At 40.4% G+C, this 25,015-nt stretch overlaps 1 protein-coding gene across 2 annotated transcripts in view; it reads left to right on the top strand.

Moving 5' to 3' along the window:
* KIAA0922 (KIAA0922 ortholog) overlaps nt 1-25,015 on the top strand; it is a 221,679-nt gene that overhangs the window by 178,664 nt on the left and 18,000 nt on the right. For both annotated transcript variants that reach the window (XR_438858.1, XM_006884462.1), the window contains exons 26-29: nt 3,551-3,702; nt 14,051-14,175; nt 17,639-17,799; nt 19,597-19,782. Coding sequence is in view for 1 of the 2 variants with exons in the window: in XM_006884462.1 (XP_006884524.1) it covers nt 3,551-3,702; nt 14,051-14,175; nt 17,639-17,799; nt 19,597-19,782 (624 nt within the window). In the remaining variant the exon portion in view is untranslated. The remainder of the gene's footprint in view (nt 1-3,550; nt 3,703-14,050; nt 14,176-17,638; nt 17,800-19,596; nt 19,783-25,015) is intronic.

The raw sequence follows: 25,015 nt of genomic DNA, 5'->3' as shown, positions 1-25,015 counted from the left end.
GAGGCTCTCCTTGGCCTGGGGCAGCCCCATTGTTGAGCTTCTATTCTGAAGTGTTCTTTCCCTCCATGTAACTAAGCAACAGTTAACTATTAAAAAGTTACTATGTAACAAGCACTGTGGTGAGGAGAAAGCACAAAATTTTCAGAGTAACAATATAAAATGTAACCCATCCCTTTGCTGCTTCTCTGCCCGCCCCCCCCCCCATTCCACATGGCCTTTGGTCAATTTTGCATTAAAATTCCTGATAGAAATGAAGCCTGCTTAAGTGCTCTGTTTTCCTGCATGTGTGTTTTGGCCTCAACCTGCCAAACAGGTATGAAGTATTGAAACCTTTGCAGATGTTTATTCCATGTTCCAGAGTCTTGTGGTTATCTGACAGGAGTGCGAAATGTAAATGATCTTTGACAGTATGATATGTCCAGTGGCTCAATCAGAATGACTCAGATTTAGAATCATGACTAAAGGTAGACACTTAACATCAGCTTTCCCAAAGAGGAGTAGTTAGCAGATGATTCCATTGCTTTTTGTGTATAGCAGTATAAATGATAATTATCTTTTTAAATTAATAACACTCTATGCCTCATAATTAAAAATAAGTGACAATGTCCAGTCAATTGGCCAACTCTTGATACTTCTGAAATACTAGTATTTGCAGAAACTTATACATTTTTATTTATTTGTGGGATCCTAACAGTTTTAAGTGAAAGTAGAGCTGCTTACTCACAACATACTATATGATCATGTTTTGTAAAGTTGTGACAGTGTTCTGATGAGGTTTTGTGCTGCTTGGGATTTATTTGCTTTTTAGCTTTATGGAACTAACCTTTCGTTTTTTAAAAAATATTTATTTATAATATTTGAATACATTGTTTTTCAGACCAGATTCTTCCAGTTTCCCTCACTCCCACCCATCAGATTATACAGCCCATTACTAATCCCCTCCCCCTTGTGCACATCCTTATCCCTCTGCTTCTGCCCCCCCTTGGATTCTCATACTCATTCTGCAGTAATGGTTTTACACAATATTTATCCTTGTGGAACTGAGTTAGTTCACTCAGCATAATGCTCTCCAGTCCTTCTCAAGTTAGGTAATAATTTACAAAATCATTGCTCCTGCATGCTGCGTAGTAGTCCATTGTGTGAATATATCATAATTTCTCAATCCATTCTATTGTGGTTGGACATCTAGGCTGTTTCCATGTTCTTTCGATGATGTATAATGCTGCTGTGAACATTGGTGTACAAGTCTCCGTTTGTGCCTCAGTTCTTATTTTCTTAGGGTATTCCACGTAGTTGTGGAAGCAGGGAGCAGCAGCCTGGTTTTACCTTCTTCAGGTCAAACTTGTTTGTTCTCCTAGCAGTCCATGGTATAGTCAATACTTCTTCAGCACCACAGCTCTAAGGCATCAGTTCTCTTTCTATCCCTAGTCATTGTCTAGCTCTTTAACGCATAGCAAGCTTCAAAAAAAATCCAAGATTATACTTAAATTTATGATTTATTTTTATGTTATATATCCTGTCTCCTTTACTTTGGCCTACCTCCTTTACTTGTTCATAGTATTGGGTATATTACTTAATGAATGTCTAATTGCTTTTGATACATGCTAGAAGAAATTAAATGTGAAAAGAATTATTTTTAATCTTGATATGTGAAAGGAAAGTAACAGTCATCCTGTAGGACTGCTGTTTGTGCCTCTAGCTCAAAGGGGATCTGACAGCTGCATCCCAGCCATTCTTGTAACACCAGTAAACCTGGTGCCGTGGAGTCAGTTCTGGCTCGTGTAGACCTCTGGTGTGTGTGAGAAGCACCGTGCCCCATAGGGAGTGCAGTGGCAGATGTTTTGAAAGTATCACATGAGGCATGTCTTTCTCTGGCACCTCTGGTTGGACTTGAATCTTCAATCATTCATTTAGCTGAGTGCTTTAACCACTACACTATTCAGGGACTCTTCATTTAAGCTATCCAGGCATGAGATTGACTATCCTGTGAGGACAAAAATTCCTGAAGACTTCCATTATTGCCATTGGTTCTGTTTCCTTACAGACTTGACCTTCACAAGGTTCATTGACCTCCACAGTCATTTTCAGTTATTAAAGGAAATGCTTCATAAGCATCAGATTTGCCTCTGGATAAGACTTTAGTCATACTAGTCATTAAAACATACCAGTTGGTGGGGGTTTTGGGGGGTTTGTTTGTTTGTTTGTTTTGTTTTTCAGAAACTTTAGCTAGAAGGTTAATTTTCTAGTTCTATCTTACTGTGATAATTGGACAACCTAATCTCAAATTGGACAATCTAATCTTAAATTAATTTTGAGATAGAACCTTTGTGGTTAAGCCCTAAAACCTTGTAATAAATTGAAAGGTGTATGTTATTTGCTTGCTGACTATTTTTATAGTTTAATAATATTTATGTAATTTTCTGAAAATAGATTTATTTTTTAAAAATTCTATGTTGCTATGAGTTTAATATGTCAGTCATCGATGTCCAGTTGGTACCAACTCTTCCAAACTGCAGGTTTCTGAAGCTGAAAATCTCATGGGAGAAGATTGCACATCTTTCTCCTTGAGTCACTAGTGGATTTGAACTTCCAGAGAAATGCTGCTTTTGAGTTAACCATGAACAGTGCCACCAGAACTCTTTAATTTGTAGCTTCAGAGGTTAAATTCAGGAGAAAATTTATTGTCCATTTCATTTTGGGAGAGACTTGCGGTGCCCAGGGCGGTGTGAGAACCTCAGGTTTAATTCTGCTGGTGTCTGCTGGGGTGTTGATCCCATCAGAGCACACAGCCAGCTTTCCAGTGAAGTGTTTGCACTGTGGTAATATAAATGCTCTCAGATTTCAAAGATACTGTTAGGGAGTTTTGGTTAAAGAAAAATGAAAAAGATACTGAAATACTTCTGTTTTGAATTAAAACCCTTGGGCCAGTTATTTTGGGGTTGAAGTTGATTTGATTTTATTGTGATGTAAGGAATAGAAAAAGAAATACACTTATGAATAAAATCACTTTTAAAGAAAATGGAAAACATGTTTTCAGATGAGGCTCCTTACCAAATCTACTTTTGCAAGTGATTCATTTACCATTTGTTCTCCCAAAGGCAGGCATTGCTCTGTGGAGGTACTTACTATCTGGGAATTCCTGTGTCTTTTGGTGATACTGTTTGAACGTCTACGTCAGTTCTGTGATAGTCTGATGAAGCATTCAGCGGTGGTGGTGTCTGTGTCTTCATTTTATAAACAAGGAGACTTGATTTGAGTAGCTTTAAAAACTTACTTTGATCATAAAACTAATTAGTGACTACCAAAGGCCAATTCTTCAACAACCTTCCCTTTTCCTTTTTGAAGGGTTACTTGTAGAACTCATTTAACTGCATTTTCATATGTAAACAATACATCTTTAAGACATAACAGAGGTCAAAAACAATCCTTAAGTTTAAATCTCATTCAAACAAAGTGTTACTTAGTTGATGTAGCCAGCCAGAAGATTTATCTGTGGGCATTAAGAGTGGAAAAAATTAGCCAGAAATTGAATTGTCTTTCTTTATTCAAGGGAGTAGCCAGCAAGTGCCTGTTAAGAATGAAGCAGACAGTTGTGAAACTTTGAAAAGGCAGAGTGACACAAAGTCTTCCTCAGAGAAGAAGAATCACAAAGCATCTAAAGAAGACATTTGTCCTGAGAAACAGGATGTGCCTTCATCAGAGGTCTGTATTCATTTTGTTTCTTGCATGTTAACAAGTATAAAACCCCCTCTAGAGTACAAATATCTATGGAATAGTAACTTATGTGTGTATATGTTACAGTTTTCAGAGAGACTGGTTATCATGCATTTGAATTAATGCATTCAGAAAAAGTTGTATTTCTTTGCAAACCGCTTAAGAGACACTTAATATTTTTAGTGAAACCAGATGGGTTTTTACTCTTAAGAAGTGTTGTTCTTAAACAGATATGTTAACTGGTAGATAAAGATGGAAGAGGAGGGCCAGATCGTGTAGACTTTCTCTCTAGTTGACATCCAGCCTGCTTTGGGGGTCTTATACTTTTGGTGAGTTTGAAGATTAATCTAAACTCGACGAGCTAGGGATGTGTTTCCAGCTGGGGTGAGTAGTTCAGGCATCCCTCAGGGATGCTGCTGGTTCCATTCCAGACCACTGCCATAAAGTGAATGTCACAATAAAGCAAGTCACACAACTCTTAGTTTCCTAGTGCATATAAGTTATGTTTGTACTATACTGTAGTCTAATAAGTCAGTTGCATTAGAGAATATTGTAAGAATTACCAAAATGTGATATCAGAAGTAAGCAAATGCTGCTGGAAAAATTTCATCAGGGGCTTGCCAGTGCAGGGTTATAACAAGACCTTCAGTTTGTAGAAAATGCAGTATCTGTGAAGTACAATAAACAAGGTAAACCTGTGAAGGCATTTTGATAGACTATGGCAGGAGAGGTCCGGATCCAGGATTTCCAGTAGAAGTTGCCCTCTGCTCTGACCAGCTCCTCCCCTTAGCACCAGTGCCCTAAGGTTGCATTTAGGAAACAAATCCTAGCCCTGAAGCTATTCCTCAGAGAGAAACAGAGGTCCAAGATGAGTACGAAAGTCACTCGGGAGAACTGATCTACCTTATTCTTTTTTCACCCTGGTTAATGTGGAGCTGTTTGTATTAGCAGAAGCACAGTGACAAAATAATATTATAGTATTTACACCCATGCAAATGCACTGTAGTAAAAATGAACAAAATAGTTTATGCAAAAAGACAGATGAAGATTCCAGAAGAAGAAATACTATCTAAGACCCTGAGAAAATTCTAGGACTTCTTCATGCTGTAGACTGTGAATTCAGTAAAACATGATTTTACAAAGGCAAATTAATACACTATGATGGGGCTTTGAGAAATAGAGCTAGAGGAATAAATGAAGGCCCTAAATGACATAACATACACGTTGTTGTTGTATTGAGTTGACTTGTCCACCACTCATAGTGACCCTCTGAAAAGCAGATGTGAACTTTGCGGGATCCTATACTAGCCTCATCCGCCTAATACATTCAGTCCTTTTGCGACAGTCACTGTGTTGATCCATCTTGTTGAGAATCTTCCTCTCCTTAACTGACTCTTCACCTTTCTAAGCAGATATAATAGCCCAAAGTTGTTGACATAAAAAAAGACTTAAATCTTAGATGATTGTTATATGGTCAAAGACAGACTGACAATGCAGCATACATGTAATGGTTGTCTGGATAAAAGCCCAACAGATAGATAAGAAAAATACTGAGAAATGTCATGGAAGAACATATTCCTGTTAGAAGAACCAAGTTTGCTAGTCAAAAGGATTGTACTGCACACAAGGAAAAACAGCTTTAATATTTTAAACATACCCATCCTCTTTAAAGTACAAAGAACTGTATAACAAAAAGTAGAAAAATAAACACACAAGGTTAACCTTGCTCTAAGACTTATGAACATTTAGTACTAGAAAATAGTGGATCAATATTATTGTTGTTGTTATGTGCCATTGAGGCACCTGCGCTTCATAGCAACCCTATGTATAACAGCTCTGAATCCTGCCCTGAGCCAGTCTCACGGACTCTGACACACCAATCCCTGTTGCCTCAGTTACTGTATGAGTCCATCTCATTCAGGGTCTTTCTCTCCTGCACTGTCCCTCCACCCTTCCAAGCATGATGTCCTTCTTCAAGGACTGGTCCCTGCTGGCCACATGTCCAGAGTATGTGAGGCAGAGCTTAAAAATCCTTGCCTCCAAAGAGGAACTTGGTTTCACTCTCTCCAGGACAGACCTATTTGTTCTCCTGGTATTTCATGGTATGTGCACTACTCTTCTCCAGCACCACAACTCAAAGGCATCAATTCTTCTTCTGTCATCTTTAGTCATTTTCCAGCTCTGTGATGCATTACATGTAACTGCAAAGACCATGGCCTGGATTAGGCGCACCTTAGTCTCTAGACTGACATAATTGCTCCTCAACACTCTAGAGAAATGTCCCTGACAGCAGACTTACTGTCTTTTGATTTCCTGACTGCTGGTGCTAAGAATGTTGATTGTGGAGCTGAGCAAGCTAAAGTTTTAATAACCTCGGTTTCTTCTCTATCATGGTACGGCCAGTTGGCCTCATGGTGAGAATCTTTGTCTTCTTGATGTTGAGCATCAATGCGTATTGAAGACTACAGTCCTTGACCTTCTGCAGCAAATGCTGACAGTTTCTGAACTAGGGTGATTGGAGAGTAATTAACAAATGGATGACACCATAAAGGCTCTGACCTTTTGCAGGTAAGAACAGTCTTTCCAGTTCCATCTCATAAAGGCTGGTGGGACGCCTGTCGTATAGAATCAGTTTAGTTCTTTAGGAAATGACTGAATGAATGTGTCAGTGATGCATGTTTGGAAAATTAATCTTTAGTGTTTTGGAGAGTAGAATGGGCAGGAAGGAATTAGATATACTTGTCTTCTAACAAGGAGGCTGTTCCTGGGCTGTGAGATAGAGTGTAATAAAGTCCTGTATTGGAGAGAGTAAAGGGGTAGGAAGGGAGCCCTGGCGACCTAGTGGTAAGAAGCTGCACTGCAGTCCCAAAGGCCAGCTGCTCCACAGGAAAAGGTGTAGTTTGCTGAGGGTCAGCTATGGGTGGGTTTCATCGCAGCCACACTTAACAGCAGTAAAGGATAGAAGAAAGAGGAGAAATATTTTAGATGAAAAATCAAGATTTCTGAAATTTTGATTGAATAAAGAATAATCATATTTTCTATATTTTGTAGAAAGGCAGTTAGAGAGTTCTCCAGTTTTTTAATTTGTTGAAGCAATGTATAGTTGTTAAGCACTTAGACTTCCTGGGTGTTTTTTTTACTTGTATATTTTCTTTAATGCTCTAACAATTCAGATGCATATATATATATATATATAAATATATAAATATAAATATATACATATATATCTCCCAGGTGGCAATGAATGACTACCACAGACTAGAATGTTTTAAAGACATGATTGGGCCTTTTACACTGACTTCCTGGGTTTGAATCTAGGTCTTTACTTACTAGCTATATACCTTTGGACAGGTTCCTTATTGTGGTCATTTTCTCATCTACAGAATACGGATAGTAATAGTATGCCTCATAGAATTGTGAAGAATAACTTAATAAGTACTTGGAATAGCAGCATTTATTATGATTACTTGTTGTTTTTGTAGTTATGTGCCATTGAGTCGCTTGCGACTCACAGCGACCCTATGTACAACAGCCCTAAACCCTGCTCTATCCTGTGCCAGTCGCACCGTCTCCGACACACCCATCCCCATTACCCCAGTCACTGAATCAGTCCACCTCATAGAGGGCCTTCCCCTCCTGCGCTGTCCCTCCACGCTACCAAGCATGATGTTCCTCTCCAAGGACCGGGGTCCTCCTTACAACATGTCCAGAATATGTTAGACGAAGCCTCAGAATCCTTCCCTCCAAGGAGCCGCCCGGTTTGACCCTTTTCAGGATGAATCTGTTTGTTTTCCTAGCAGTCCATGGTATTTTGAGGACATGCACGCAGTTTTCTCTCCCTGGAGACCAGAATTTCCTTGCTCTGAGGTTCAGCATTTATTTGCTGAATGGTGGGAGGTGAGGAGGCCAGCTCCTTTCTTGGTGCCCATTGAGCAGCTCGAACATGGAGACTGTGACCTCCTCCTCTCCTTTCCTGAACTCTGAGCCTCTGCAGGGCAGACAGTTGCCCTTGGGGTGAATTTGAATCCAAGGAACTTCTGTGCTCAGGCTGCACTTGAGGGTCCAAGATTATCTTGTTGCTAGTCAGGGGCATTTTCAGGCACAGGTTGGGGGGCTCCCATTTGCCCTTGTTTACTGTCTCTGTCACTCATTCCCATTTTGCACAACTGTCCTTTGGCATCCTGTGAGTGTACTTTCCATGGTATCATTAGTTTGAAGTAAATCTTCCTAATAAACACGTTCCCATGTGCAGCACTGTTTGTTTTCCCTGCAGATTCTTCAGACCTCACTTCGCCACTTAGAAAGTGGTATAAATTTGTCTTTAGTGCAAGAGCAACATTCCTCTAGGTTTATTGGCAAGGAAATTTGAAGCCAGGTTTGGAAAACATAGTCTTAAATTTTAATCCTGCTTGTGGTGGTTTTCTCCTAAGCAATTGGTATTTTTTTCTTTGCGAAGTAATACATGATTATTACAAAGTATAAAAGAAGTAGAGAAAAAAGATCTCCAGAATAAACCACTTTTTAGCATTTTGTTGTATATCTTTCTATGCAGAAAACATTTTTATAAACTTGGGGCATTGGAGATATATAGATATAGATAGATATATAGATGTATGTGTGTGTATATATATGTGTATATATATGTGTATATATATGTGTATATATATGTGTATATATATAGCTTTGCTGTTAACACTAAATTTTTACTTGTTAAAAAATTATTGAGGAATTACACATTCAGTAATTATGTAACATTCCACTGTTGCTGCACCATAATTTAAACCAGCCCCTTGCAGTTGAGCATTAAGGCTGCTTCCAGTTTTTTGCTTTATAAAAATGGTGATGAATAGTCTTGTTCTAAAATGTTGCCTGTTGACCTGATTATATCCTTGTTAAAGTTTTCTAGGAATAGAATGAAATTATATAAAATAACGTAAAGTTTCTCATGCCTGTTGCCAAATTGCTTTCCAGAAAAGTGTGGTATATGAGAAAGCTAGCTCCCTCCCCTCTCAGCAGCATCAGGGATTTCCGCAATAATGGCCATCAGTGTATTGTTGCTTTTAGGTGCCTTCCAGTCAGTTTTAACTCATAGAGACACCCTCCCCCCAGGACGACACAGCAGAACTGGCCCAGAGTGTTTTCTTGGCTGTAACCTTTATAGAAGTAGGTCAGATCTTTCTCCCATGAAGCCACCAGGTGGATATGAACCCCCAACCTTTCGATTAATAGCCAAAAGCTTAACCATTATACCACCAGGGTTGCTTTCTTAGTACAAAAGGTGAGAAAGGTATTTCTGTTTGCATTTGTTAATAAAGAAAGATCATCACTTCCCTTCGTTTCATTTTTTGTTCCCATTTCCAAAATACACACCAAAAAAATCAAAGCCCATCCAATAGAAATCCTACCACTTAGAAAATTTTCATAGATTAAGAAGTCAAAGCCCAGTGCTCTGAGCCAGACCCTGTCAAACAGCACTACACCTTCCCCTGTTTCCTGGTGTTTGGAGACAAATGTGTGTATAAATAAAGTTGTGCTTTTGTAAATCAGAGTGGATGTTGAGGTACAGGCTGGTTTGTAATTTGCCTTTTAAAAATTAGTTTTATTAAATATTTTGTATGAAGTCTTAATGTTCTTTGGCATCTTCTGTGTTCTTTAGCGAATACATATTTTAGGTCAGTTGCTGAATTTTTGTTGAGTGTTATTTTTCTTATTTTCTATACGAACACTATTTGTGTAGGTATTAACTCTTTGTCTGCCAGATATGATTATCAGAATTTTATTTAGGAAAAGTCAGCCTGTGGAAACCCTGTGACCTACAACAGGTGTCCAGGAGTTGGAAGTGACTCCACTGAAGATTTCAGCCTCAGAGTCTCTTATAATCTTAATTGTGACTGTTCACAGTCTCCCTTAGAGTGGTCAGTCATTTGCTTTCCATTTCCTAGTTAATCCTGCCGAGACCCTCTGCACCAGGAAAACAGAGAGACAGCTTGTTCCTCGCGTTTGTCCTGTCCTCCCTCCATTCCCAGCTGTACTGTGAAGGAGAAGCATCTTGCCTAATACCTCTTTACCTCCTATGACTTTAGATTTTGCTCCTCTAAAGCTGGCCCCAAAGCAAAATAGCATTGTTTTTCATTACTCATTACATCTTCTTTGTGCTTTTTTGGCCCTACCTCTTTCTGTCTCTTGTTGTAGTTGCTTGTGAACTTTTTTGGTCAGTCTACTCACACCTCGAACCATCAAACCCCATCACCCAGAACTCCTGAGTACTTGCCCTCTTAACTTGCACAGGATGACAGTTCTAACTAGACTGATCTGATAAAAGCAGTGTCGGAATGACTACGGGCCAACTCATTCCTTCTCAGGCTTTAGACAGAGACTGGTCCTTCTTTATGTACGACTCTGCTCTTGTAGAAAGGTACAAATCTTGCTGTGTTGAGGCCTTTCTTGGTCTTTGAGAGAGAGGATGGACAATGTTTTCCCCTAATTGTTGAATTAGAAATATGCAAAGGCAAACTACATCATTAAATAAAGTGCTTACCTAATCATTAACATCAAATCATGCCTTTAAATGTTTATTTAGTATGTGTGTTTAGCATCAAACATAAGCAACATGAAGTCCACTTCTACAGGACTTTCTGTATTTAACACATCATGTCAAATATTTTCAGAAGAGTTAAGACCCACTTGTTAGGAAAAAAAAATTAAGTACTATAAAGATTGGGGGGGATCTCTTAGTCCATTGTATGTTGTTGTTATGTGTAATCAAGTCACCTTTGACTGTATATACAGCACCTCTGAAGCCTGCCCTGTCCTGATCCAGTCTCACTAATTCCGACACACCCTTCCAAGCATGATGTCCTTCTCCAAGGACTAGTCCCTGCTGTCCATGTGCCCTAAGGATGTGAGACAGAGCTTCAAAATCCTAGCCTCCCAGGAGCAGCCTGGTTGCACCCTCTCCAGGACGGATTTGTTTGTTCCCTTAGCAGCCCAAGGTCTATTCCGTGCTCTTCTTCAGCACCACAACTCAAAGGCGTTGATTCTTCTATCATCCTTAGTCATTGTGCAGTTTTCTATACATAACAAGTAATTGCAAAGACCATGGCATGGATGAAGTGCGCTGACATCATTAATCTTCAGTACTCTAGAGCAGTACCTGACAGGAGATTTTTCCCCAGTGTGATTCTTCTTTTGATTTCCTGGCTGCTGGTACCAAGAATGTTGATTGTGGAGCCAAGCAAACTAGCTGTTAACAGTCTCAGTCTCTTCTCTGTCTTTTATGATGCTGCCAATTGGCCCAGTGGTGAGTAGTTTTGTTTTCTTGATGTAGAGCTTCAATCCATATTGAAGGCTGCAGTCCTTGGCAGATGCCTCAGGTTCTCCTTAGTTTCAGCAAGGAAGGTTGTATCATCTGCATAACACTAGTTGTTGATGATTCTTCCTCCAGAGCTGAAGCCACATTCCTCCTTATAGAGCCCTGCCTCCTGGATGATCTGCATATAGATTGGAAAAGTATGGAAATAGAATGCATCCCTGGCTTATACCTTTCCTGATATTTGAACCATGTAATGTTTTTCTTACTCTGTTCTGATGACTGCCTTCTGGTCCAAGTACAGGTTTTGCATAAGCACAATCAAGTATTTTGGGATTCCCATTCTTCTCAGACTTAGCCACAGTTTGCTGTGATCCACACAGTCAAATGCCTTTGCATAGGGAATGAAACACAGACATTTCTCTGATATCCTCTAATTTCACCTAAGATCCATCTGACATTGGGTATAATGTTCCCAACTTTTGTATTCTAGTCACCCATTATTACTAATGTATCTTGGTTGCATATTCAATTGATTATGATTGTACCAGTTGGTAAAAATCATCTGTTTCCTCTTCTTTGGCTCTGGTTGTTGGTACATAAATTTGAATAATAGTGGTATTAACAGGTCTTCCTTATATATGTAAAGATAATTATCCTGTCACTCATAACATTGTAGCTGATAATGGATCTAGAAATGGTCTTTTTAACTATGAATGTGACTCCGTTTTTTTTCTTACCTTTTCCTTTCCAGCATAGTTGATCATATGATTGTCCGATTGAAAATGTCCCATGCCAATCCATTCCATTTCACCAATGCTTAGTATGTCAAAATTTATGCATTCTGTTTCTTCCTTAGCAATCTCAAATTCTCCTCCATTCATACTTCTCACATTCCTTGTTCCAGTCACTAGGGTCTATTTGCAACTGTTCCTCCTCCTTTGAGATTCCCAGTACAAAGGCTCTAGTGCCATATCTGCTAGTCTAATCTAAGTGTGCTCTGTTGTACATAGGGTTTTTGAAGGCCTGCTATTTTTTTTTTAATACAATCCCCTGAAGGCCTGCTATTTCTAAACTGGATGGCCAATCCTCCACCCTGCTCTGTTTTAATTTGGGTGCTCAGATTTAGAGCAGTATGTGGCAGACAAACATTTTACCTGGAATAACTGATGAGAGTATCCAGGTACCAGATCAGATGTTGGTCCCCGGGGCCCACCTCTTTGGCACATGTGTTGTTTTTCCACCCTCATCCTGCCCTGCAACATCCAGCTCAAGTCCCTTTCTTTGCCCCTCCCACATCTCCCACTCTCTGCCCCCCAACCAACTCTGATTTGATGGCTCAGGCCTCCCACCATCTCTGTCCCCATTCCCTTTCCACTTCCCTGTGATATTAGCGCTCTTGGTACAGGGGTGGTGAGGTGATATCTACGTGGCCGGGTGGTCTCCATGCGTGGTCTCATGCTTCTGGGCAGGAGCTTGTGTCTGGGTAGGAGCGTGGGTCCAAGCAGGCCTTGGAAACTCAGTGTGGCAATTCCATCCTGTCCTACTGTAGGGTGGATAGGGGCCAGAAATTGCTTAATGGCGGAGAGTTTGGTTGTGGTTGGTGGTAAGAGAAAGAGGAAAAACAAGTTATTAAAAGACCTTGAAGACATGAGCATTTTTATCTGAAATGGGAAAGATCTGGTGTGGAAAAACAGTATTTTGTGAGTAAACTGTTATAAAAATTTTATTTTAAAAAACTTAGATAACACTACATTTGGCAGTTCAACATTTGTATTAGTATAATTCAGTGACATTGTTGTACATGCTATCGCGAGTATCTATCACCATGTTTTTTGTCATTGTAAACTAACTTGGTGTTTCTTAACAATGAGCTGTTTTTAAAATTTTCTCCAGTAGTATTTTGTGTGAATTGTACAAGCCAAGTTAACAAATAAAGGTGAATATGGGAGGTTTATTGCAGCTGAAGTTAATGATGATTCTGTTCAGCCTGTGAATGTTAATCTCTTTGTTGTTGTTAGGTGCCATTGAGTCGACGATGACTCAGTGACATTATGAACAATATCTCTGAACTTCTCACTCTTCCTGTGCCATCCTCATAATCTTTGATAAACGTCTCATGACATAAGCCTGTTTTTATAGGCACTGTGTCAGTCCGTCTTGTTGAGGGTCTTCTCTTTCTCTGACCCTCCGCCTTTTCCAGCATGGTATCTTTTTCCAAGAACTGACCTCTCTTCATAGCGAGATGAAGTTTCACCATCCTTACCTGTAATGAACACACTGGTTGCATTTCCTCCAAATAGACGTGTTTTTCTTCTGAAAGTTCATGGCCACCACCTAATAATAGGCATGGCTAGTATTTAAAACCAGGGGGAAAATCCCTCCAAAGTATAGATACAATTTTTATATGCATGTATGTAATAATATATATACATACAGTTTACATACATATAAAATATATCTAGTAAATGTGGAGTGAGACTTTTCATAACCCTATTTTCTTAAAAATCAAGCAGATGCTTGTTTTATTTAAATTTATTTAAACTAGTTTAAAGCATTTTATGACGATTTTTCTCTTTTCAAGATCAGCCAAAACCAAAAATGTGAATGTATCACTTACTCTTGAGTGGAGTTTGCCCTGATTTTTCTACTATAGGTTTCGTGTTAGTTACTCAGACCAAATTTACAGATGAAGGTTAGAGGAGTTATTGCTGCTGAAGTTAACAGTGAGTTGACCGTAAATTGCTAGCAGATGTTTTCCTTTTTCAGACCCCTAGGAATTTTATAGGCACATTTTTTTCTTCTCTTTTTTTTGCACAGCTTGAAGGAGGAGGTATAGAAAGGGAGGGAAATGAAAACAAACCAGAGATTGAAAAGAGAGCGTCTCAGTTTTCACCAGGGCTGGAAAATTCTGATTTTTAGATGGAGCTGGTCTTCAAAATTTTAAAACAGACAAACAAAAAGCCAGAGCGAGTTTTTTATGTGAGCAACTTAAACACTGAAAGTTTTCTTTTTCTTCCTCCTCAGCAAGAAGATCCTTATAGGAAGAAGAAGCTGCAGGAGAAAAAGGAAGGAAATTTACAAAATTTAAATTGGAATAAAAATCGTACGTGTAGAAAAAACAAGAAAAGGGGTGCTACTCAGGCTTCAAGGTGTGTATTATATTTATCGTCCCTTTAAAATTTCCATCTATTTTTTTTTTTACTTTGCAGCTTTGCAATTAGCTCTTGTAATCTTACTTTTTGTATGCAGAACAGTAAGAAAGTGTAGATGTTTGTATTTCAAGTTGATAGAGCATTCTTAAAATGAACATCTTTTTCTTGTTATGGTTTTATTTTGTTTAAATACGTGAGCATGGAGAATTTTTCTGATTTATATAATGTTAAAAGCTGTAGAGGGCCTTAGGAAGAAAAGTATGTAAGCCATCCCTCTGTGCTAAACCATTCATTCTGCCTTATTTCATTTTCTGCAAATATGCATGCCTTATTTTTATGGCCATGTGAGTAGGTACTATAGAAAAGTGCAGGGTACAGACAGGCACCCTCTTTCCAGCTTCACCACTTAGCCACTGGGCAGTCTGCAGGAGTAGTAAGGAATTACAGTACTTACTCTTCATGTAAGCCCCAGTTTGGTCTCACGGAAGGTCGGTTCTTAGGGGTGCACAATCTGAGCCTCCCAGATGGTAAGCAATCATCTTCAGACAGAGCCTGTGAAAGGCAGAGCCTGCACGGGAACCCACATGGTTGATATTCTCCTTCAGAAACCTCTTTCTTCTGGATACGTAATCTTTCTGAACTTCCATTTTCTTCTCTGTAAATTAAAGGTGACAGGAGTTAGAGAAGAGTCCCTCTAAGTGAAATTTTAGGCACCTTTCTCCCTTGGGAGTTTTTCTGACAAAGCAGCCTCAGCACATGGCTTCTAATTAGAATCATCTCTGAGTTTTAATTTCTTGTATTATAATTTTAACACCCACCCCTACCCCCAGTAAACGGGTACAGAAGGCTTCAGCAGAGATGTACCCCCTTTCTTCCTCCCTGAGCGGGTCCATTTCCAGCCTGCTGGCCTCCACAAGAGGTGCCTTGCAGTGAGTCATAGAAACCCTACCCTTGGACATTAAGGCCTAATTCTTTTTTTTAAATGTTTTTATTTTATTATTTTTGTGTGAGTGTACCATCAAATCAGATCTGACTGGTACAGGAGGAGATTGTCCCTCCTTCCCCAGCAGAGCATCTGGTGGATTTGAACCGTGCACCTCTGGGATTGTAGTTGCAGCTCCTTACCACTAGGCCACCAGAGCTCCCCTTAAGGCCTAATTCTTCTTAATAACCTCTCTGTGCTCACCACTCTAGCTTTTTTCTGCTTTTGAGCCTTAGTGTTTGGGAGTTTCACCAGCTCAGGTAGTTACTTAAGTGTGTTTCTGTTGAATTTCTCCCCCAAGGTTTGATACTTAGATGGAGAAAGGGTTCCACCTGGCTGCAGTTTTGCATATGGTTGGGAGGGAACTCTAGCCAGGTGAGCTGGCCAGGTTCACTTGCCTCCGAAGCACAGATGAGCTAGGTGCGGCATGTGCCCTGCGACCCCTCATTGGCAGCCTCCAGGCTGGGTCCTGTGATCCAGCTCAGTGAGTAACTTCCAGCTGTTCTCACATGAGATCTCCTAGAGGGAGTTGTTACATACTTGTGGGTTGGAATCAACTCAGCCGACCCTCCATTGGATTTTCAGAGTCTGTAAATAATGTGGGAAGAGATTGTCCATCTTTCTCCCATGCAGTAATTGGTGGCTTTGAACCATCTGCTTTTGAGTTGGCAGCACAACTTCTTGCCACTTGGTTACTAGAATTTTCTTGAGAGCTGTTAGGTGGCTCCAAAGATTCTTCAAGTCCAGTTCTATACCCAGCTCACAAGAAATAAGATAATGTTGTTAGATGCTGTCGGATCATTTCTGCTTAAAGCAACCTTATGTACAACAGAGCTGAGCTCTGCTCAGTCCTGCACCATCCTCATTCTCTGCTCTGTTTACATTCATTGTTACAGTCATTGTATTGGGCCACCTAACTTCCTGAGAGTCTTTCTTGATTTTGCTGCCCTCTCCACTCCTCCAAGCATGATGGCCTTTTCCAGTGACTACCCCCTACCTAATAATATGCCCAAAGTCTACGAGACAAAGTCTCAGCGTCATCACCTCTGTGAAGCACCTCAGCTTTAAAGACACGTGTTTTTTTGACAGTTTATCATATATTCAGTAAGCAAGATAAAAAAAAATAAATTAATAGAGAATTATTAATAATAAATTCTGGTAGTAGTAAATCTTCTTATTTAGGCCTAAATTATTTGACAACTGAAAGGGCAGTTAAAAAAAGTCAAACGATTGTATTTTTTTACATGTGTTTTTTTTAATATTTGATTAACTGTCAAGTCATTTTTTATAGTACTATGATTTACTGATGTACACATGTCGGAAGATAGAACAATAAAATGGGTTAGTTAGATGTTGCAATATATTTTTAAAAGCCTGTTTCTGACATGTTGAAGAAATAATGATGGTTGTAAGAAATTATTTTAAAGTGGTTTCTAGCTAATCAGAATGTCTGGAGAACATGATGGTTGGTAGTGAGTGGGTGGTGGTGGGTTGTCCGTTATATGCCTTGCATGTCTGATACCCTTGGTACCTTGACCATAAAATTGCAACATCATCTGGTGTATCTCAGGTATCTGACCTTATGCCATCCTGCAAACCTGACCTGATATTGCTGTGAAAGAGCCACCTCTTTTTTTCCTTTGGCATTCTCTGTGCATTTAGGTATTGCCCTCCTTCTGAAATTTTTTTACAGTTTTTGCCTCAAGGAGTATTATTACTACTACTTAGGGACTCCTTGAGAGAAGTATTATTCAGCTTTCCGTATTTAAGGGGAAAACTACTTTCTCTGTAGTTCCTGCACCTCTTCTAACAATAGATTGCACATTCAGTCACTTCATAAATGTCTGTTAAAGGAAAGAATGAGGAAGTATTTAAACTAATATATGCCTTCCCCGAGGCTGCAAAGAGCAAACATGTCTATTGATAAAATTTTATATTTTATATTGGGGGAAAAAAAAGAGAGAAACTAACTCGAGCCCTAGGTTCTGGTTCTGGCCCTCTGCCATGTATAATTTGGCTTTTAGTGACCCATTGAACCTTGAAGAGTCTCCTCTGCTCACTGTGAAATAAGAAAATAGATTGAATGCATTCTCAAGTACTTCTGGTTCTCAAACTCATTGCTGTTGAATTGGAACCAACTCATTGCTGACCTCCCAGCAGATTTTCTGAGGCTGTTAATCTCATGAGAAGAGATTGTTCATCTTTCTCCCTCAGAGCAGCTGGTGGATTCAAACTCCCTGCCTTTGGGTTGGCAGCACAACACTCTGTCAACTTGACCATCAGAGCACCCTATTCTAGTTTTAAGACAATGATATTTAATTTTCACATTATTATCTTCCTTTACTTACCATAGCCTCCTGTCAGACACGAAAAGATAAGACCCCGATTAATTTTTTCACATCTTATAAGTCTTACAGAAAAGAAATAAGCGTGCATACATGATAAAATAAGGGTTTGGTTTCTCTTTGGCTATTCCAGGCCTTCTGAACAGAGTGAATTAAAGCTTTGCAGTGAATTTGAGAGGTCTGAGCTAAGCAGCGACGTGGAGATAAGAAACTGGTGTCTCCAAGAAAACACTGGGGAGATTTGTAAGACAGATGCTGAAATTGGAAGCTCACCTTCAGCACAGGGAGAGACAGGTATGTGGTTACACCTAGCTCTGGATGATGCATCTGTTTGGATTTTTTTGGGTTTTTTAAGGAAGGATATAGTGTAAGAAAATGAAGTTGTGATGAGACCATCACTTTGTGGGCAACTTCAACCCAACTCATTGCCATTCAGATGGAACAGACTCATAGCTAACCCTCTGGTGAATTTTCAGAGACTGTAAATCACGGGCGAGGAGACTGCCCATTTTTCTCTCAAGGAATAGCTAGTGTATTTGAACCATTTGCCTTTAGGTTGGCAGTGCAGCTCCTTACTCAGCAGCCCTCCAGAGTGTACAGAATCTTGAATGGAAGCCATCGGAATAAGACCAGAAATCTTAAGATTCTATAGCGTCTGGGCAGGCCTCTAGTGTCTCATCCTATGGTTGGCTGTCATTAAATTGGCTTCCGTACACAGAAGGAAATGCTGCCTGGTCTGTGCCATCTTTGTGTTCATTGTTAGTTTGATCCCACTGCTTTGGCCCCTGTCTCATTCCATTTTACTGAGGACCTCCCTCACCCCTGTGAGCCCCACTTGATAAAATATGTTCGCCTTTTCTAGTGAGTGCCCTTTCCTAGTAATGTGTCCAAAGTAAATGAAACAAGTCTCTGCATCCTTGATTCTAAGAAACATTCTGTTTGTATTTCTTCTGATACTGATTTGTTTGTTTTCCTGGAAGTCCACAAGATATTCCATATTTGTGGCCAAAATCACAATTCAGACAATTGTTCTGCCTTTTTAAAATTGTCTAACTTGTGCAAATAACAGGGTAGCAGCCCTTGTCTCCCCTCAGACCTACCATTTCCAATAATTCTCTTGTTCATGGCTGTCAGGAACAGTGGCTGCTCGCTCTAGACAGGACACCTTGGTGAAAGAGGGAAGTAAGGGAGCAGCCAAGTGAGAAAAGTGCCATCTCCAGGCCTCAGCTGGTAGTTTCTGCAGATCAGGATACTGCCTGGCTCAGGCTGGTGGGCAGTGTCCCTGGGAGAGGGAGGCAGGGAAGCACAGAATGTCGGTTCCAGGTGAGTGCAGAGGATTGTGGGAGGCACTGGACCACGGACCTTGGCTGTATGTGTGGGATGAGGGCTAAGATCCGCTTAACAACCTCCCATCCTAGTACTAAGTTAAGTGGGTTCTCTCTCCATCCCCTCTTCTTCTCTTTATACAGGTATTGAGTTTTGGTTTTACAGGTGGTTCTTCCCACCCACACAAACATTTGGAAACTTTTCAGTGGACAGCTTAGTAAAAGCAAGAGGAGGATCAACCTTAACCAGTCCCAGTCCTGCAGAATAGCTTTCGTTTGAAAGAAGTATTTTACATTTCCAGAAATGTTTTTAGAGCCAGGTTTTAGTTGGTATTGACCATCTTAATCCCCAGGAGACCTAGTGATATAGTGGATTATACATGAGAAAGCTAAGGGAGAGGTCAGTGGTTCGAATTTCACACCTGCTCCATGGGAGAAAGGTGAGACAGCCTACTCCTGTAAAGACCCTAGCCTTAGAAACCTTAGGGAGCAGTTCCAACTCTGTCCTGTGGAGTTTTAAGAGTTAGAATTGGCTCAACCACAATGGTTGGGTTTTGGTTTTGTCTTAACCTCTTGCCATCAAGAGTAGGTGCCTATGCTTACTCTGTAATAATGGCGCCTGCTGTTAACCGGCAGAATAGGAGACCCTGAAGATGGACCTCACCCCCACCTTTCTTCTTTTATTAGAAATGCAGCGCTGAAGATATTATAAGTGACCCAGGCCTTGTCTGCTTTGCAGTCAGCTCTTTGTTCATTCCTTCTCTAGAGAGCTACTACCGGAAGCCGGAGAAGAAATGTGCGGAGAAGTTCTGCTCAGACTCCAGCTCCGACTGTGGCAGCTCGTCGGGGAGCGTGCGCGCCAGCCGGGGCAGCTGGGGGAGCTGGAGCAGTGCCAGCAGCAATGACGGGGACAAGAAGCCGCTGGTGGGCCCGCAGCACTGCCTTCCCTCCGGTGAGCACCCATCTCCTCCTTGCAGCCCCTCACCACAGCCTTTTTTACAGTTTTCTACTATTTACAAAATTCAAATACAAATTATAACAAATTCTTTGCATTTCCGTCACTCCTCCACCCATCAAATTGTACAACCCCATGATTAATCCTCCTCTCCCCCTGCACATCCATGTCCTTCTGCTTCCAGCCTCTCCCACCCCTCTTGGATCCTCATACTCATTCTACAACAATGATTTTATACGATATTTATCCTTGTGGGACTGAGTTAGTTCACTCAGTATAATGCTCTCCAGTCCCTCCCAAGATAGGTAGTAATTTATAAAGTCATTGCTCCTGTGTGCTGCATAACATTCCATTGTGTGAATGTACCATAATCCATTCTCAATCCATTCACTTGTGGTTGGTCATTTGGGCTGTTTCCATGTTCTTGTGATGGTGCATAATGCTACTGTGAACATTGGTGTACAAATCTCTGTTTGTGCCTCAGTTCTCACTTTCTCAAGGTATATTGCACGTAGTGAAATAGCTGGGTCTTATGGAATTTCTATGTTCAGCTTTTTGAGAAAGTGCCAAACTGCCTTCCAGAATGGTTGTACCATTTTACAGTCCCATCAGAACAGCCTTTTATCAGTTATATGTTGTGTTTTTTTTTTTAAAATGACTTTTATTTGAGGGAAGAAAAGTTTACAGATCATACTGGTTTTTCATACAGTCGTTCATAAGACGTTTTGTTTAGACATTAATTGCCGTCTATTAATGTAATTAATTATAGTGTTTACTCAACTCTCCTTGAGGATCTTCCACTTTTTCCATCAGGGTGTCTTTTTCTAGGGATTGGTCCTACCTACAACGTGTCTCAGTAACCTCTTTAAGTATTGCAGCTTGAGGCTTTAACAACAACAACAACAAAAAAATGGAAGGAGTACACAGAGTCACTCTGTCAGAAAGAATTGGCTGATACAAAAGAATTTCATGAAACAGCATTATGGTGAAGAGGCATGGGTATGAAGGAGGAAGTTCAAGCTGTTCTGAAGGACTTGGCAAAAAACAAGGCCCCAGGAATTGATGGATTACCAGTTGACATATTTCAGCAAATAGATGTTGCCCTGGACGTGCTCACCAAATTGTGCCAAGAAATCTGGCGTACTGCTACTTAGCCAGCTGACTAGAAGAGATTCATATTTATTCCCATTCCAAAAGAGTATGGAAATATCTCTGATATTGCACACAAGCAAAATCCTGCTGAAGATCCAAAAATGACTGGAACAGTACATTGACAGAGCTAACAGAAATACAAGTTGGATTTAGAAGAGGTCGTGGCACTAGAGACATTATCACTAACGTCAAATGGATCTTGGCTGAAAGCAAAGAGTACCAGAGGAATGTCTTCATTTCATTCACTTAACACAAAGCCATTTGACTGTGTGGGTCACAACAAATTGTGGCAAACCTTGAGAAGGATGGGAACCCCAGAACACTTGATTGTGCTCATGTGAAACCTGTACTTGGACCAGAAAGCAGTCTTCAAGAACAGAGTAAGGAAACAGTACATTGTTCAAAATCAGGAAAGGAGTGTGTCAGGGATGCGTCCTGTCTCTATTCCTTTTCAATCTGTATGAGGAACAGACTATTAGGAAAGCTTAGCTTTATGAGGAGGAATGTGGCACCACAAATGGAGGAATATTCATCAACAACTTACATTATGCAGATGACACAACCTTGGTTACTGAAACTGAGAAGGACGTGAAGCATCTGCTACAGAAGTTGAGAACTGCTGTCTTCAATATGGATTGTAGCTCAACATCAAGAAAATGAAGATTCTTACTACTAGGGAACACCATCATAGATGGAGAAGAGATTGAGCTTGTTAACAATTTCAGCTTGCTCTGGTTCTCAGTCAACACTCTTGGAACCAGCAGCCAAGAAATCAAAAGACAAATTGGATTCAGAAAGTCTGCTGTCAGGGACCTCTCCAGAGTTCTGAAGTGCAAAGATGTCAGTCTAGAAACTAAGGTGCTCCTGATCCAGGTCATGGTCTTTGCAGTTACATGCTATATATCAGAGAACTGGACAGTGAATAAGGATGACAGAGGAAGAATTGATGCCTTTGAGTTGTGGTGCTGGAGAAGAATATTGAACATACTATGGACAGCCAAGAGAACAAACAAGTCTGTCCTCGAAAAGGTGAAACCAGTGTATTCTCTGGAGGCAAGGAATTTAAAGCTTCGTCTCACATACTTTGGGCATGTTGCTGGGAGGAACATCATGCTTGGAAGGGTGGAGGGACTGCATAGGAAAGGAGGACCTGGGATGCAATGGATTGACATTGTCACTGAGGTAATAGGGGCAGCTGTGTTGGAGACAGATTGGCTCAGGGTAGGACAGGGTTCATTACTGTCGTGCATAGGATCGCTATGAACTCATTGGCACATAACAACAGTGTGCCCAGGGTATCTGAGATAAAAGTTTACCATTGACGTGGATTAACACAGTGACTGTAAGAGTGGGCTGGAGCGTGATGGAGATTGTGAGGTTGCACAGAATATGGCCCAGTTCCTTAGCTCCTAACAACAACAGATCAACTCCTTTTGTGTATTGCCTTTCTCTTCACCCAGCATACCTAATTAATAGGCAACCAATTCATAGTTTTTTCTCCCTTCTTCCTCAATTCTTATACCTGTTATCCCTCTAAGACTTCTTCAGTCTGTGAATAAACATTTCCTTAACTTTTTATAGTAGTGGTGTTAGACCACAGCTGTCATTTTGTGACTGTCTTAAGGACAGCCTCCTCCTGGCCCCATTGTTGTCGTGTGCTGTTGCAGCAGAACTGACCCATAGCTGACCCCCAGTGGGTTTTCAGAGGCAGTAAATTGCACAGGAGGAGATTGCCCATTCTTCTCCCATGGGGCAGCTCGTGGGTTCGAATGCACGCCTGGCCCCCTGAGGACATGTGTTCTCAGAGATGACGTTAGACAGTAAATATTAGAACTTTGTTTCTGAATCTCCATTTTCTGTCTTCTTTCCCCCTTTTCTCCCTTCTTTAAAAAAGTTAAGGATTTTATCCTTTCATCACTTAGAATAACAACTCGGTCAGGTGATGTATAGTCCTCACCTCCTTCCTCAAATAATCACTGTTAGGAACTTGTATCTTTCTTTAGTTCACTTTTATTTTGTCATGTGTCTGTACATCCATCCACAAAACAAGTGCTCATTTTTAACCTTGGTGATGATACCAAACTTGAGTATATTACTGTTTGGCACAGTCCATGTTGCTGTTTGGTATGTTAACTCTCTGGTAGTAACTTTGTTCTAACCTGTACCATCCTCAGAATTTCTTTAATGCTCAAAGCCATTGTTACAATCACTGTGCCAGTCCATCTTGTTCAGGGTTGTCTTTTCACTAATTTTCCACCTTTCCCAGCATGATTTCTTTTCCCAAAGACTGTCCCCCTCATATTACCGAAGTATGAGAGATGAAGTGTCCCCATCCTTACTTCAAAGGATCACTATAGTTGCACTACTTTTAAAACTAATATACTTGTTCTTTTGGCAGCCTGTGGGATCTTTAGTATTCTCCACCAACACCACAGTTCAAAGGCTTGATTCTTCTTTGGTCTTCCTTATTCATTGTATTTCAGGTCCATGAGAAACAACTGAAAATACAGTGAGTGCTTGGATCAGGTGTAGTTTGTCTTAAAACAGACATCCTTACTTTTTGACATTTTAAAGAGGTCCTTGACTGCAGATTTCCCCTGTGCATCACATCTTTTGATTTCTTGACTGCTGCTACCGTAGGTATTGATTGTGGATCCAAGTAAAATGAAGTCATTGACAATTTTAACCTTTTCTCCATCTATCATAACGTTGCCTATTGTTCCAATATTGAGAATTTATGATTTTCTGATGTTGAGATGTACTGTTGCTGTTGTGTATTGTTGAGTCAGAATCAACTCTCCAGTGTGCAGAGTCAGTCAATCACATGGAAAGAAATTGCCCCTATTTGTCCTGATGTAATCCATACTAAAGGTTGTTACTCTTTGATCTTCTGGGGCAAATTATTCAAATAATCTTTAGTTTTTCTTGGAGGCAAGGACTCTGAAGCTTTGTCTGACATACTTCGGGCATGTTGCAAGGAGGGACTGGTCCTTGGAGAGGGACATCATGTTTGGGAGAGTGGAGTCTGCTCAGGAGGGGAAGACATTTGATGAGATGGATGGATTCTGTGATGGGATGGTGGGAATGAGTGTGTCAGACACAGTGTAGTTGGCACAGGATAGAGCAGGGTTTAGGGCTCTTGTACATAGGGGCACATAACAACCAACAACAATAAGAAGAAACATTGTATCATCTGCATAATACAGCTTGTTGATGATTCTTCCTCTAATCCTGATACCACATTCTTCTGCATCTTGCTTTTTCACTTGAGATTTATTTTAGCTATCCATATAAAGATGTGGGAGCTCTGTTGGCCTAGTGGTAAGAAGCTGCACTGCAATCCTGAAAACACACAATTTGAGGCCACCAGTTGCTCCACAGGAGAAGGATGGGCAATCTCCTCCTTTGCAATTAACTACCTCTGACAACCCACTGGAGGGAAACCCTCTAAAAACCTAACAGCATATAAAGATGTATTTCATTTTCTTCAGTTATTTTCAGCATAGTAAGTATTTAACCTTCAAAAAAGGAAACTAGAGACGGCAAGATTCAGAAATTCCCATTTTTTAGTGGTCTTGTGTTTTATCATAGCATATTCATCCTCAGTATTCATTGCAGCTACGTGGTGGGCAGGACAGGTGCTCCCATTCTTATATGTATAAAGGGCTATGTGTGTGTTTATGGTGTGTGCGTGTGTGTGTAGGAGGGGTGTATGTATGTAGAGTTATGTGTGTATTTATGGATGTGTGTAGGGGTTGTATGTATGTAAGGCTATATGTGTGTTTATGTATGTGTGTGTATAGGAGGCTGTATGTATGTAGGGCTGTGTGTGTTTATGGATGTATGTATGGGGGTGTGTGTATGTAGGGCTATGGATGTGTATGTGTAGGGAGGTGTATGTATGCAGGGCTGTATGTATGTTTGTGGATGGAGTGTAGGAGTATGTGTATGTAGGGGTGTATATATGTAGGATTATGTGTATGTTTATGGACGTACGTATGGGGGGGTGTTTATGTGTATACCTTTTCAACCTGTATGCAGAACAGATTATCCGGGAGGCTGGTCTCTATGAGGAGAA

The sequence above is a fragment of the Elephantulus edwardii genome, unplaced genomic scaffold (assembly GCF_000299155.1).
Source record: "Elephantulus edwardii isolate Elephantulus edwardi_28Jun2011 unplaced genomic scaffold, EleEdw1.0 scaffold00034, whole genome shotgun sequence".
Lineage (NCBI taxonomy): Eukaryota > Metazoa > Chordata > Mammalia > Macroscelidea > Macroscelididae > Elephantulus > Elephantulus edwardii.
The sequence above is the reverse complement of the archived record's forward strand: the minus strand, read 5'-3'. Positions and strand labels throughout refer to the sequence as shown.